Here is a 14,545-nt window from a genome sequence, read left to right as displayed (position 1 = left end):
GAGTCTGACCCTTTGTGACCCCCTGGACTGTAGCCCCCCAGGCTTCTCTGTCCATGGGATTTCTCCAGGGTAGAATACTGGAGTGGGTAGCCATTCCCTTCACCAGAAGATTTTCCTGAGCCAGGGATCAAACCCACATCTCCTGCATTGGCAGGAGGATTCTTTACCACTGAGCCACCTGGGAAACCTATCATACTTAAAAGTACCGAGTTTGATTCCTTTTGACAAATGTGTACACCACCCGCCGTTTCAGATCTAGCACACCACGGAGAAGTTTGAGGTGGAGCTTGAACTTAACGTCCTCGACACGCAGACGAAAGTTACAGTTGGGGCTGAGGCCTTGGCTGAGCACCCCTGGGTGACAGCAGACACTTGTCAACCTGCTTTTAGCAACCGCATTTCCGAGGTTACACCATCTAGTATTTGGACAAAATACTTTAAACGCTTCAATTCTTTTATGCAAATTCCAGCTCAATTCCTTAAACAGAACAAATTAGCTACCCATCCTTCCTCTCGAAGACTGTGTGGGTGTGTTGGGGGCAAGGAGCGAGATTTGTTTATGTTGTCCTCTCACCAAAGAACTCCTCAACAAGCCCAGAAAAATGTGCCCTTAAGCCCTACCTTCATTTGAGAACAGTCCAGGCAGTTATGCTGGCATTTTGCTGAGACTTGCAAAATTGAACAAAGAGGAATGCAAGTGCAAATGAAGTTGGATTTCAAGCCAGTAAGAGCTGGTTTGAAAGCTTTTTAAAAAAAGGTACAGCCTGGATGACATTAAAAACTTGGGTAAGAGTCTACTTCCACAAGCCTGTGTATCATAGATTCTGGAATAAATAAAGATGGTTCAGGAGAAGGGTTACTTACTGGAGCCAAATTTATTTTAATGTCTTTTTAAATTTTGATCGGAATTACCAAAGTGTTTGGAAGAGTTGGAGTCAGTTTTTTAGTACTGTTTTTTTTTTAAGGGAATTGTCTTCTATATGTCTGATTTGTGGTGGTGTTTAGAAATACATACAATAATGGCAGCTTACAGTTTTTCCTTCTGTTCCCTATCTGCTAGGATTGCTCCGTCTCACTTTTCACATGTCTGTCAGGCCCCAGTGTGGGTGCAGGATTGTGTGGGCATTTGCTGTGATGTCACATCTGAGTGCCTTTGCCCTAGTTCCCCCATCTTCACTGTGAACTCGCTCCTTCTCCCCTGAAAACCCTTCCCTTCCCAGGCCCCTCCCCGCCAGAAAGAGCTGACAAAGTAGCTTTCTCTACCTCACCTCTGCACAGAGTGATCATTCTGTGTGTTATAGGTCTGCTCCCTTCCTAGATGCCGAGCTTCTTGAGGGCAGAGACCTTCCACTTCTCATGGTGTCAGGCACATTGTTTAGTTGTTAAGTTGTGTCTGACTCTTTGCAACCGCATGGGCTATATAGCCCACCAGGCTCCTCCGTCCATGGGATTTCCCAGGCAAGAATACTGGAGTGGGATTTCCTTCTTCAGGGCATCTTCCCGGACCAGGGATCAAGCACAGAGTAGATGCTCAATCAGTGGGCTGGCCAAAGAAAAGGGGAGAGCAAAGGAGGGAAGAACTTCTAAGGAGCCCTGAAAGAATCTGAGCAGAAGGGATCTGAGAGGTAGGATGAAAAACAAGAGACATTGATGTTGAGGACACCAAGGGAGCAGAGAATCGGAAGTGGGAAAGGCTGGCCATTAGTGTTAATTTGCCAGGGACAGCCAATGAGATAAGTACTGAAAACCTCCATTGTATTTTTAGGAACTGAGGGAAGATTTCTTCCGCCGTAGTCACACCCTGGATAATACTGCAGGTGTGTTAACAACACCAGGCAGAGATGTGTCGGCAGTGAGAGGCGGCAGGTGACCTCTCAGAGGGATGTGTCGGTGGAGCTTGGCTTGGTGATACATTCTTCATCCTGATATTCTGTACAGTGATTTTTTTCCTGGTGTCAAACCCACTGAATAATGGGTCCTCTCAGCTTACAAACTGAATAGAGAGCTCAAAAATTCAGAAATATTTGCAGGATATAAAATTGAGAGATTGAGTCAGACTGAGATTTGGGAGTTTATTGGGTGAATCTTAACAGGCCTAAAATCCTAGTGGATCATTTCTCAGAAGGTGATAATGAGCAAGATGGTGACAGTTATAAAATTGTACAGTTCTCAACTTGCCTTTTTCTCAAAAAATTCGAATAATTTATATTTTTAAAAACGACCAAAATTCACTTTAAAATTCTCTTTTAAAACTACCAAAATTCACAAGGAAATTATAGCCATAAAGTGAAGAAATAAATGTTTTTCTATGGAATATTTGAACACTCAAAGAGAAAGAAGACAATGTCTTGTTAGCAGGAAGAATAAAATGTTCATGAGATGGTAACATCATTTCCTAAAAAAATACACAGCTTCTTGAAGGATAAGAAATAAGAATAATTCAAAGGAGATGAATATATTGGATTTTTAGGAGAATGGAAACCTTTAAAGCATCATGGTTATTAAAAGTATAGGAATAGAAGATGTCCAATTATATATTTTAAATTACTTAATTACACTCTAAGATTTCTTTTAGCTCAGAGCCCAATATCATCATCATTCTTTGAACCACTTGAAAAAAATGAAATTCCACTTGTGACTGTTACCATGAAGAAGGAGAGATGGACTTAACATCACAGCCTGTGAATATTCTCCTTTATCTCAAACCAAGCTGAATTCTTTGTGGCTGATTATCATTCATCTTGTCAGCCAATTTAAATATTTTGAAAGGAAAGTTTACTTTTTCATGTTCACAAATTTAATACTATTTTAAAATAAAAATTGGCCCTTTTATCATTATCCTAAAATTTGAATAATAGCATATTTAAGTTGTTCTCACTTTTCTCTTTAAGAAAACATATTAAATGACTAGAGTCATTTCTCTTTTTATTCCCAATGAGTGGAGAATAGTTGGGCACGAGAGGGGTTACATTGAGAATATCTGGAACCCTCGAGCCCTCTCTAACATCATTTTATTTTTAGAAGATCAGGAGATGAGGAACACCTTCAAGTGGGGTGGGATTTTTCCCCCTAATTATGATTTAAATCTCAGGAAAATGTAATACATTTATCTAAAATGCATTTTAATATGCAAAGTCTCAACATGAATACATTTTATTAAAGCAAGAATCTGAATTCTCCTTCTGCTTTTTCTTACTACCATTCCATGGATCTTACAGATGTCCTGACAGCTGGGTTATGGGGGCGCGGGTGGAGGGTTTGGGGGGGTGGAGTGAAGTCAGCCAGACCCCTCCTCCCTCACTCAGTGGCGCAGTAGAAATCTGCCTAAGACCTAGACTTGTGTTGGGAAGGTAGAGAAAGACTTTAGAGTTCTTTCAGATTTCATGTATACATTTAAGAATGAAGCATGGCGTGCTTTTGAGTGTGTGGTAGTTTTTGTTTTGTTCTCTTCAGTGTGGTGTAGCTTAAAGCATGGACTTGGGCAGAAGTGTTGGAGGCAGGTCAAATCTGTGTTCTGCTCTCCTGTCCCCCGGTTCCCTGGCATTTGGCAGCCTCGGTGTGCTTGTCTGTGGAGCAGGGGGATTAGGAGGGATCCGTGAGGTGAAGCATGTCCAAAGCTTAGCGCAGAACCTGGCCGGTATTAAGTGTGCAATAACCACAGCTGCTGTTACTGTGTTCCAGATGCCTGAGCTCTTAACCCCGTGTTGCAGCCAGGCTCTCCGCGGGCAGCCGTGCCTGTCCCACACTCTGTGTGATAATCACACCTTGCTTCTGAGGCTCCATTTCATTTCGTCTGCACTCTTGTTCAGCCCCCTGAGGAGACTGTGAATTGGGAAAGAGCGTCACTCAAAGCTCGACTTTCAGCTTGTCTTTGCTAGATTTCCCCCTGTTAACATCCAGTATTTTGTGCCCTAGGGCTCTACCCTGTTAGGGACTCAAAACTTAACCACTGTTCTCTAGATTTTTATTATGGAAATGTATTTTTTCTCCTATGAAATCGTTACCTCAAACTTTAAGTAATGCTTTACTTTTAATTTCTTTGCTGGAAAAAAATGTGTTTTCATTAAGCTAAGGGAGATTCAAGAAGTCTCATGGGCTTTTCAAAATAGTTTTGTACAAGCCACTCATTGTTTTGAAGTTTGTGGTATGTTCCAACTTGACAAAATAGTTTTAAGTCCTGCAAGGGAAATGGTGTATAATTAGTAAAATAACTTAATAATCTAATATGTAAACAGCTTGCTGGATTATAATTATAATTTATGGGTTATAGTGCAACCCTAATCTGGACACACTTCTTAAAAAAAAATACTTTTCAGAAAATCTGTTGTGAAAAGAACTATTTGCTAAAAGGAGAAAAGAGAATGAAACTTATACTCAGGTGAAAAGACCCAGTTCCTAAATTCTATCAAATAATCTAACCTACTTGGTGTACAGTAAACCAAAGGGCTTCCCAGGTGACTTTAGTGGTAAAGAACCCACCTGCCAGCACAGGAGACATGAGAGACATGGGTTCCATCCCTGGTTTAGGAAGATCCCCCGGAGGAGGGCTCGGCAACCCACTCCAGTATTCTTGCCTGAAGAATTCCACTGACAGAGCATCCTGGCCAGCTACAGTCCAGAGACTTGCAAATAGCCTCTTCACACGCATGCATACAAGCACAGACCAAAGTAAACAGTGATTTCTGAAACAACCTCTAAATCCCTTACAATGTTACGTATCTACTGATTCCAGGCACTGGGAAGAGAAAAGGCAGATTTTATCATCTTTATCTTCTGACTCACACTGCAGTCAGACAGAACATAAGGGGTGTGTGTGTGTGCGAGAGAGAGAGAGAGACGGAGGAGGAGCAGGGGAGAGGAGACCCAGCCCTGGGACATGAGAGGATAAATGATAGAATTATGAGTTCTGCCGAGTCGGTTAGAGAAAAGAGGGCAGAACCTTTCCACACAAATAGAGCAAGGGGGAAGGGAACAAAGGATGTATGAATGCAAAGTCCGGAAGAGAGAGAAAGCAAGCATGGGACAGGTCGAGCTGGAATCTGGTGAAGGCTGCTTTTTCTCAGACCACCAAACCAGTTGACCATGTCAGTTGTGAGCCCGGCAGGATCCCGGCAGAGACCGCAGGGTCCTTTCCACTGGCTGAGTGGAGGGTGCCATCCGTGGTAGGTCACAGCTCACTGGCTAGACCTCTGACCTCACCTTGTCAGACAGCTGACCTTTCCCAGAAGCCATCTACCAGGTAGAGCGCAGGAGGGGAGGGGAGGGCGGGGGGCTGCCCTGGGTTCCCGGCACTGCTGCTCATGCCCACCCACCCCGGGTCCTTCCTGCTCATCGCAGCCATCTGTCATCTCCTCCGTCCAGCCCACTTCCAGTCGACTGCCTGCCAGATAAGGAATGTCATAAAGACAGAGGTTTGCTCTGCCTGTGTCATGTGAGACAAAAAGGTAGGAGGGAATGTAAAAATGTTTCCCAAAGTTTCCCAAAAACTTCTATTAAAAAAAAAAAATCTCCAAGAGTTCAGAAAACAACAATAATTAGGCTTGCGATTTGCATAGGTGTTCATTCTGAGAGAGTTAAGTTGTGGTTGCTTTATGGCGTTGCAGCAATAAAACAGAGATTACGCTCAGTACTCCTCTGGCCCCTTTTATTACCCATGTGCCACAACTGTTGGCAGTCCTCAGTCTCCTGCACCTAATGATTTTTTAAATCTCTCCTCCCCTGTGCTCTTTACTGGGGATAGGAGGGGCAGCTTAGTAATTCTACACCTGTTCAAGTCCACGCCCATCAACTTGCTAAGCTTCCCAAACAAGTGTGGGGCAAAGCATGAGAACTCCTAAGTCTGGGGTGGAGACGGAGGCGGCTGCGCCTGGGTTTGGCTATTCAGAATTTTTTGCCAGGAAAATCAAATGTATTTCCTACCATGGCGGTTGATGACAGTAATTTATATTCCAGGACGAAGAACAAACTAAATTCATCGCAAAATGATTATAAATCATCAAGACGGAGCAGCCTGCCACCTGAATTACTCATAGGAAATGATATTAAAGCAAGACTTCAAAGAAACTTTAGAAACTTGGAACCCATTCACCTGAGGCGCCCAAAAAAGAGACCATCCATATTTCCAGGTAGGATTTGTTTCAATTGATGCCTGCCGGTTAAAACAACAAGGATTGTATTTCGTTTCTAACGATCAGATGTGTTACATTTCAGATTAACTTGGGACATGTTTAAGAATGAGGCAGTAAAGTAAACATGTTTAATTGTAAAAAAAAAAAAAAAAAAAAATTTCATCTGAAAGCACTCCCATCCTTTTTCTTTTCTTGATTTATTTTCATATCTTTAAGGGTCTGTAAATAGGGGTCTCTTTGACTTTAAGTATCTGTAAATAGGCAGCTATTCTGTCCGGCTGTGGAATCTGGGACCTGTTTTGCTTGCAGTGCTGGAGAATTCCATGCTGCATTTCATTTTCTGACATATTTTCTTTATTTTGCAAGATTATTGGATTGTTGAGTGAAGCTGATGTTTGTGTGCACCAGAAATTAACGCCATTAAATACTCGAATGCATGCTTCAAATTCCTGTCTTGCATCAGAGCCTAAAACCATTTGTAGTAAAGGGCTCGATTAAACAGTGTAGATGGTGGAGTGTACTGGAGCTCAGAAGACTCCCAGATTTCAATCTCGATAAAGAGACTCTGGTGGTGGCCTTAGGTGGCCAAGCTTGGTATTACAGGTGTGTAGATTGTGTAAGATGCCCGTGACAGTGAACTCTCGCTGAGGTATCACTGGTGCGTGATCCCTGGAGAGGATGAATTATTTAGTCAACTTATTTCAATACTGTTTGCATTGGAATTTTCTGGAGAAACTGAAAGTGGCCTTTTGTTGTGATTTGATTGATCGGTTAGATTGATAAATTAGACTCAACTACTGAAATCTAACTCTGTGATGATAGAAAATAAATGAGGAGAATTCATTCAAGCTTTCCTTCATCATAAAAATGAAACAGACCCCCCCTCACAGTCTCTGTACTGTTTTAGGAAATATTGAATAGCTAGGTGATGATTTAGAAATGTGGGCCACCAAGGCCACAAGCTAAAAACTTCAGTTCATAAGGAAGTTCTTGTGTTCATGAAGTTCTTGTGTCAGTGATGCTATCTTGGTGTGAAAATACTCTGCAGGAAAAAGCAAAGCCCAGGCTGCAGTGGGCCAGAGGTGTACGTGTGTGGGTGCATTGGCAGGAGAAGGAAGGGGATGGTGTAAACAAGGCTGCGAGGAGGAGCATTTGAGTGTCTGAAGTATCTAAAAACACAGTAGCTTTCTGCCTGTTCTCTTTGATCTGAAAGTAGTGAGGAGCCCAGACCTGCCTCGCTCTCCTGAGCCTGTGTGACACGAAATGCTTTCTGTAGAGCTGGTTCCCTAGCCCTTCTTCAGAAACCTGCTCCCAGGCCTGTTCACCTTCTGCTCTTTCTTCTCCTTGTATTTGGTTTAATGTATAGGAATCCATATGGGCTTCCCTGGTGGCTGAGTGGTAAAGAATCCGCCTGCCAATGCAGGAGACATGGGTTCGATCCCTGGGTCAGGAAGATCCCCTGGAGGAGGAAATGGCAACCCACTCCAGTATTCTTGCCTGGGAAATCCCAGGGACAGAGGAGCCTGGCGGGGTACAGTCCATGGGGTTAAAAAAGAGTGGGACGCGACTGAGTGACTTAACAACAACATTGGGATCCATATGTGTCATGATTCACCAGGCTTTTCTCTACCACCCCTCCCCCACACTTTCAGACAGCCAGATCCCAGAACATCTCACCCTCTCCAGCCCCCATTTCCGTTTTGCCTTCTCTTTCTAGAAGGTCATCTCGCTCTGGGCTGTCAGCTACAATCACAGAATTATGAGAAGACCTCTAGCGTGGACCTCACACAAGTCATTCCTTTCTAAGATCTTAGACTGTCCTAATTAATTGGACAGGGTAGAGTTGTGAAAGAGACGTTGAACTTAGGGGACCTGGATTCTAGTGTAGACTGTGTCCCTAAAGGGCTGTTTGTGGTCTCCGAGCCAGCTCACCAACCCCTGTGGCCTTCAATGACATTCTTTTTCTTCTGCCTAGTTCTGCTGCCATTCCCCACCTTGGGGACAGCAACAGAGGATGAACTCTTAACAGCTTCCCTGTGTGCCAGGGTATCCAGGTGACAAGGTGGAGAGTTATCTGCCTGAAGTTTGAGCAATGCTGGCTACTTCTTTTTTTTCTAAATTCGATTTCAAATAAACCACAACTTCACTGTCATGCAGGTTGCACTAACTTCTTTTTACGATAGATGACTTAGAAATACCCTGGCCTGAAAAACCCACCACAGCTCCTAAAGGGCAGCTGAAACAGAAATGTACATCAAATGTGTTGTTGTGCTCAGTCGTGTCTGACTCTTTGCAACCCCCATGGACTGTAGCTCACCAGGCTCCTCTGTCCACAGGGATTCTCCATGCAGGAATACAGGAGTGGGTTGCCATGCCCTCCTCCAGGGGATCTTCCCAACCCAGGGATCAAACCCAGGTCTCCCACATTGCAGGCAGATTCTTTACCAGCTGAGCTACCAGGGAAGCCCCTGTATGATATGCAGTGACACGTAAAGAGCAGATGTAATGTGGGACCAAGCATCAAGGAAATTTAGGCACCAACTCAAAATGATAAGTGTTGCTATCATTTGTCTGATGAGATTCAAGATTGAAGACATGTTGGTGTTCTGATGTGTATTCACTCTGACCCTTACAGACTCCCAGACAGTGTTATCCTCCATCTCAAGTCCCCTGTTCTCAGTCCTGAGCCGAGCAATTGACTGCTGTGTTGAACAGTTCATTCATTCACTCATGAAGTATTCATTTAGTTCTTGCACTGGGCTAGGTTGGACCTTGAAGAAGCAAGCTACATGTTATTCTGTTCTTATTGCCCATTGCTCCTCTAAGGACCATCCCACATGTCAGATGGTTATCTACCCAAAATGAAAATGTGTTTGTTTCATTCCTTTAAATTCTTCAGTGGTTCCCTTCGCTCTTAGGATAAAGTCCAGACTCCTTAATGTAAAGTACACGAGACTGCTTACCCAACCAGTGCTTCTGTCCTTGGCCCATCTCTTAGCATTCCTCCTCTTGCAGTCCTGCAAGCCCAGCCCACTTCAGATCCCCATGGCCCATCACACCTGCTCTTCTGGGTTAAGTGCTATATCACCTACGTGCCCAGTTTCACCTGACTAATTTGTACCTTAGCTTCAGGTGTCAGCTTGACCACCCTCTAAGGGAATGTCCAGGAAGTTTTCCTGATCCTCCCGTCTGGGTTGGGTCCATTCTCCGTTCCTTCGCATGACACCTGGACTTTGTCCTATCACAACACTTATCATATTGTGTATTGTAATTATCCGTTTACTTATCTATATCTTCCACTAACTCAGGAGCCAGGGACCATATCAGTCCTGTTAACCATTGTGTCCCTTGTACCTGTCACAATGCTTGGCACATAGCGTGAGCTCAGTAAATATTTATTCAGTTGACTCAAATTGTGGTGGACAGAGTGAACTCTGGTTCACACACACCTTGTGTGCACTAAATGCCTCCTTCACTCTCCCATCCTTTCTCACCTCCCAACACACACACACACACACACACACACACACACACACAACCCCACACACCACACACACATACAACCCCACAAACCACACACACACCACACATACACACAACCCCACACACACCACACACACACACCACACACACACACACACCACACACACCACACACACACACACACACACACACAACCCCACATACCACACACACACCACACACACACACCACACATGCACACATACCACACACACCACACACACACACACACACACCACACACACACACACACCACACACCACACACACACACACAACCCCACACACACCACACACATGCCACACATACACACATACCACACACACACACCCCACACACACACACAACCCCACCCACCATACACCCACCACACACACACACCACACATACATACATACCACACACACCACACACACACCACACATACACACATACCACACACACCACACACACACACCACAGATACACCACACATACACACACACCACACACCACACACACACACACACACACCACACACCACACACACACACACACGCCTGTGTTCCTATTCTGACCTTTCTTCCCTTCTCTACCTGGGCTTCAAGGCCTAATTCTGTCTTCTGTCTTCTGTAATCACCCAGTCTTCTGACCTCTCTTGAGTTCTCCTCTGTGCTGACCACCTCCTTGGCCTCATTACTGCATGTAGAGTCCTTCCCTTTCTTCCCGGGATTGTGTTCAGTTGTCTTAGGTTGTGAAAGGGCTCAGTACTTTGTTGCTTGGTGGCAACTGTTAAGTTTTGTACAGAAACTCTTTGAAAACAGGAACTATATATGTCTTTGAATGGCCCAGTTGTATCAGAGAAAGAGTTGGGCATCATAGGTGGTCAGTGTTCAGTGAAGTTAACTAACTTCAATTAGTGGTGAGTTAACTAATTTACTGTGAGGCAGTGTCCATCCTGTGGAGCCCATCTCATTCTAGCTCTAGGAAAGAACTAGTTGGCAGTAGAGACTGTCAAAGGGCAAGGTCTTTAATAATGATGTTCATCACTGTAGGAACTCCTGGTGGGGGGAAGTGCAGGTACCCGTGTCTCAGTGTGTAATTCATTCATTAAAATGTGTTAGGGTCCTCTGTATCCCAGGATCTATTCTAGCCCTTGGGAAGACAGCAGAAAAGAAGACAGTTTCTTACATGATTGATGGGAAAGACTTTTCCTAGCAGGATGCCTTGCATACTGTGTAATCCGGTAAATACCGCTTGAGTCAAGGAATGAGGGGACACCATACTCACAGCAATGAATCGTACACAAAACCAGTACATATAAACATCATATTCATATGATTTTTACAAAATCATAAAAAATTAACCATTTATCTTTCTCTTGAAGAAGCCTCAACAGTAGAACTAGTTTGAGTTGCTCAGTTGAAGTTCCACCATCTCACCTCCACCAGGCCAGGCATTAGGAATGTACGTAGGTCTCAGGACTTCCCTGTTGGTCCAATGGGCTAAGACTCCGAGTTCCCAATGCAGGGGGCCTGGGTTCGATCTCTAGTCAGGGAACTAGATACCACATGCCTCAACTAAGACCTGGTGCAGCGCGCCCCCCCCCCCCAAAAAAATGTAGGTAGGTCTCTAGCAGGCAGGCAGCCTGACTTCCTATTCCTCCTGAAAGAACTCCTGCCACTTCATAGCAAAGGGCTCAGCTCAGTGATCTAAGAAAGCAGAGGAGCGAGAAGTGGTCCTAACACATTCCGTGCTCATGGGCGAGTCAGATTGAAGTGAGCATCTCTTTCTGCACGTGGAAGAGAGTAGGGCTCAGGTATCAGGTGTCAGAGGCTGTTCACTCCGCTCTCCTAAGCAGACAAGTTGATGCATCTCATCTGCTCAGTCTTAAAATATCCTACGGATTTTGCAGTCATCTGTTTGAGAAGTGAGGAGCCATCTGCCTGGAGGAAACCGGCTGTTCTGCATACTTCCTTGTTGCTTAGAGGACGAGTGTGGGGAGTCTGCTGGGGCTGTGAGGAGCAGGGCCTTCCAGGCAGGACTCACATAGCAGATATCCCAGTGATATAAGCGAACCTCCATTCTCGTTTTTAAATCAGTTCTGTTCAGAAGCTTTCTTTTAAAAAGAAAATCCACAATCTAAAAAAAATGTCATTTAAATCATTTTAATAATAAAACAGATTTTGAACATTTCTGGTTTCCCAGGTATCTCAGTGGTAAAGAATCCATCTGCCAATGCTGGAGACTGGTTCGATCCCTGGGTTGGGAAGATCCCCTGGAGGAGGAAATGGGAACCCACTCCAGGATTCTTGTCTGGAAAATTCCATGGACAGAGGAGCCTGGTGGACAAGAGTCTATGGGGTCGCAAAGTGTCAGGACACTACTTATCAACTAAGCAATAACAACAAAGTAAAATTTCCCCTTGCTGCACGTGGGATTTTATTGGAAACACAGGGAAGCAGTAAGAACAGTGGTAGCTAGATGGTTCTGGGCTCCCCGAGGTGGCCAGAAGGAGACAGGGAGGCTGAAGAGAGGGGTTGGGTGCTGTCCTGGGAGCCTCTTATCCTGGGCGCAGGGAAGGACTGTAATTAAGCTGCCTCCCCGAGTACTGTGTTGGCTGTCAGAATTCTGTCACTCAGGTCTCTGCTGAGTAGTGATTGGATGACGGTCCATCAGGGCCTTCCAGGGGCCAGGAGGATGCCATAGCGCCTCCTCAAGATGTGCTGTAAACTGGGCTTCCTGGGAGCCTGTGCAGCTGGGTTCAGTGGCTCCTCTCGGTGACATCAGGACCCATGTTTCCCATACCTGGGTGTCCCCACAATACCCACCTCGGGGCGTTGATGTGGGAGGTGCCCCGGAGGTGGTAAGATGGGCAGACAGCGTGGAGGCGGGTGAGAACGCACGTGTCATGACCGCTCTGGGGCCCCACCCCCGTCCATCTGTCCTGCCCATCTGGTCATGTGACTTCCTTCCGCAGCCGCTTCCAGAGGTGGCCATGCCCGGGACTAAGGGCAAGGAGCCCCAAAGTCAAGAGTTTGAACCGCTCCTCGCGTGAAAGGGTTCCGGCTGAAGGATTTCACAAAGTGTCTACCTCACAAGCGGGTTCAAGTTCTAACCCCCGATCTTACTAAATGTGTAACCTCGGATGAGTCACTTGATCTTGTAGAGCCTCTTTATTTATTTACTTATTTTTTTCTAGTTGCTGAACAAATGCTTTCTGCTGGAAAAGATAAATAAATAAATAAATAAATGGAACAGTTATGAAACTGAAATTAAGTGTAAACTTACAGGCTGTTAAACACTGGAGCCTTCTTTCTTATTCTTGCTCTTGGAAACTTTTTTACTTCTTCATCTGTAACATGGGGATGAAAATCCAGTGTCAGCGAGTCACGTGAAACTCAAAATAAAATAGTGCATGATGATGAAATGATACACAGCTGGAATTGACAGTGTTTGCTTATACTTCAGTGGTATCAAAGGTCTTGTTTCTCATAATTTGTACTTTTCATAGGTAGGTGTAATTGGAACACTTTTGCAAATCTTCATGGCTGGAGAATTATCCTAAGTTGCTAACCAGATCCTCTGTGAATGTAAATTCTGTGTAAGGAGACGACGCTACTAAAAGACCTGTTAATTTCATTTTTCCATGAAAAAGAGGATAACACAGAAACTCTTGTCATGATATAAATATCCATATATTTTCTCAATATGAATTATCAAACTTGAGAGTGTTGTCATGACAGGCCTCTAAAAAAACTGTTCCATATTAGTAACAATACTGTCGGTGATTTCAAAACTTAGTTGTAGCCTTGTTATGTTTAATAATTTTTCCTAGTTTTGTCTAAGGCCCTGCTTTTCGAAATTCAACCCTGGCTTTCCTTTGAACCAAAAGTTGGAATAGGATGGTAATTGGTTTGCAATTATATATAATATATAGCTTATTTATATGATTATAGATGAATTAACCACTTGAAATTCATCTTTTTAAATATTAGGAGTATTTAGACTTCAAAAACTTTTGAATGTCAAAAATCTGACATTTTGGGGAAATGGAGGTCGAGTGTTGGGACTTGGTACTTTCACTGCTGGAGTTCACTTCCTGTTTGGGGAATTTAGATCCTGCAAGCCACTTGGCACAGCCAAAAAAAAAAATTGACATTTTGATTTAAAATATTTATAGCATTTCTCCAAGTCTGTGAGTCTGTTTCTGTTTTGTAAGTAAGTTCATTTGTATCATTTCTTTTTAAATTCCACATAGTAAGGATGTCATACATTATTTTCTCCGTCTCTGTCTGACTTACTTCATTCAGTATGACACTCGAGAAAGAGCTTGTGGTTGCCAGGGGGATGGATGAGGAGAAGAGATAGTTAGGGATTTGGGGATGGACAGATACACACTCCTATATTTAAAGTGGATAATCAACAAGAACCTACTGCATAGCACAGGGAACTCTGCTCAATGTTATATGGCAGCCTGGATGGGAAGGGAGTTCGTGGGAGAATGGCTACACGTGTATGTATGGCTGAGTCCCTTCACTGGTCACCTGAAACTATCACAACATTGTCTGTTAATTGGCTTATATCCCAATACAAAATCAAAAGTTAAAAAAATTAAATATTTACAGCATTTCTTACTCAAAAATATTAATGCAGCAAAAACCGAGGAATCCTGTTTTCTTAATCAAATGTATTTTTTGGACAAGTTTCTTCAGGAAGGCAAAATTTCTGTTCTCATTTTGCTTTGTTCTATTTTCTAAAAAGAAACAAAGCCAAAAACCATTAATGAGGCTATTAATATGGTGATCCAGTTACTTTTAAGGAAAACAAAAATGCTAATACTATAAACATGCGTGATAAACAAAGGGAAATAAGTTTTACCTTTATGCAGGGACCCAGGATAAGCAGAAAGTGTT

General features: G+C 43.8%; 1 protein-coding gene across 3 annotated transcripts in view; it reads left to right on the top strand.

Annotated features, from left to right (window-relative positions):
- The window catches only part of FRY (FRY microtubule binding protein), a 424,070-nt gene that overhangs the window by 92,123 nt on the left and 317,402 nt on the right, over window positions 1–14,545 (top strand). For 2 of the 3 annotated variants that reach the window (XM_043477462.1, XM_043477461.1), the window contains exons 1-2: window positions 5,068–5,162; window positions 5,953–6,125. In XM_043477462.1, coding sequence (XP_043333397.1) covers window positions 5,083–5,162; window positions 5,953–6,125 — 253 coding nt within the window. In that variant the 5' untranslated portion in view covers window positions 5,068–5,082. Of the gene's footprint in view, window positions 1–5,067; window positions 5,163–5,952; window positions 6,126–14,545 lie in introns of those variants that run through there. The other variant, XM_043477466.1, reaches the window with a different exon arrangement.

The sequence above is a fragment of the Cervus canadensis genome, chromosome 9, assembly GCF_019320065.1.
Source record: "Cervus canadensis isolate Bull #8, Minnesota chromosome 9, ASM1932006v1, whole genome shotgun sequence".
NCBI classification, from domain to species: domain Eukaryota; kingdom Metazoa; phylum Chordata; class Mammalia; order Artiodactyla; family Cervidae; genus Cervus; species Cervus canadensis.
This window is presented reverse-complemented; position numbering and strand designations above follow the sequence as displayed.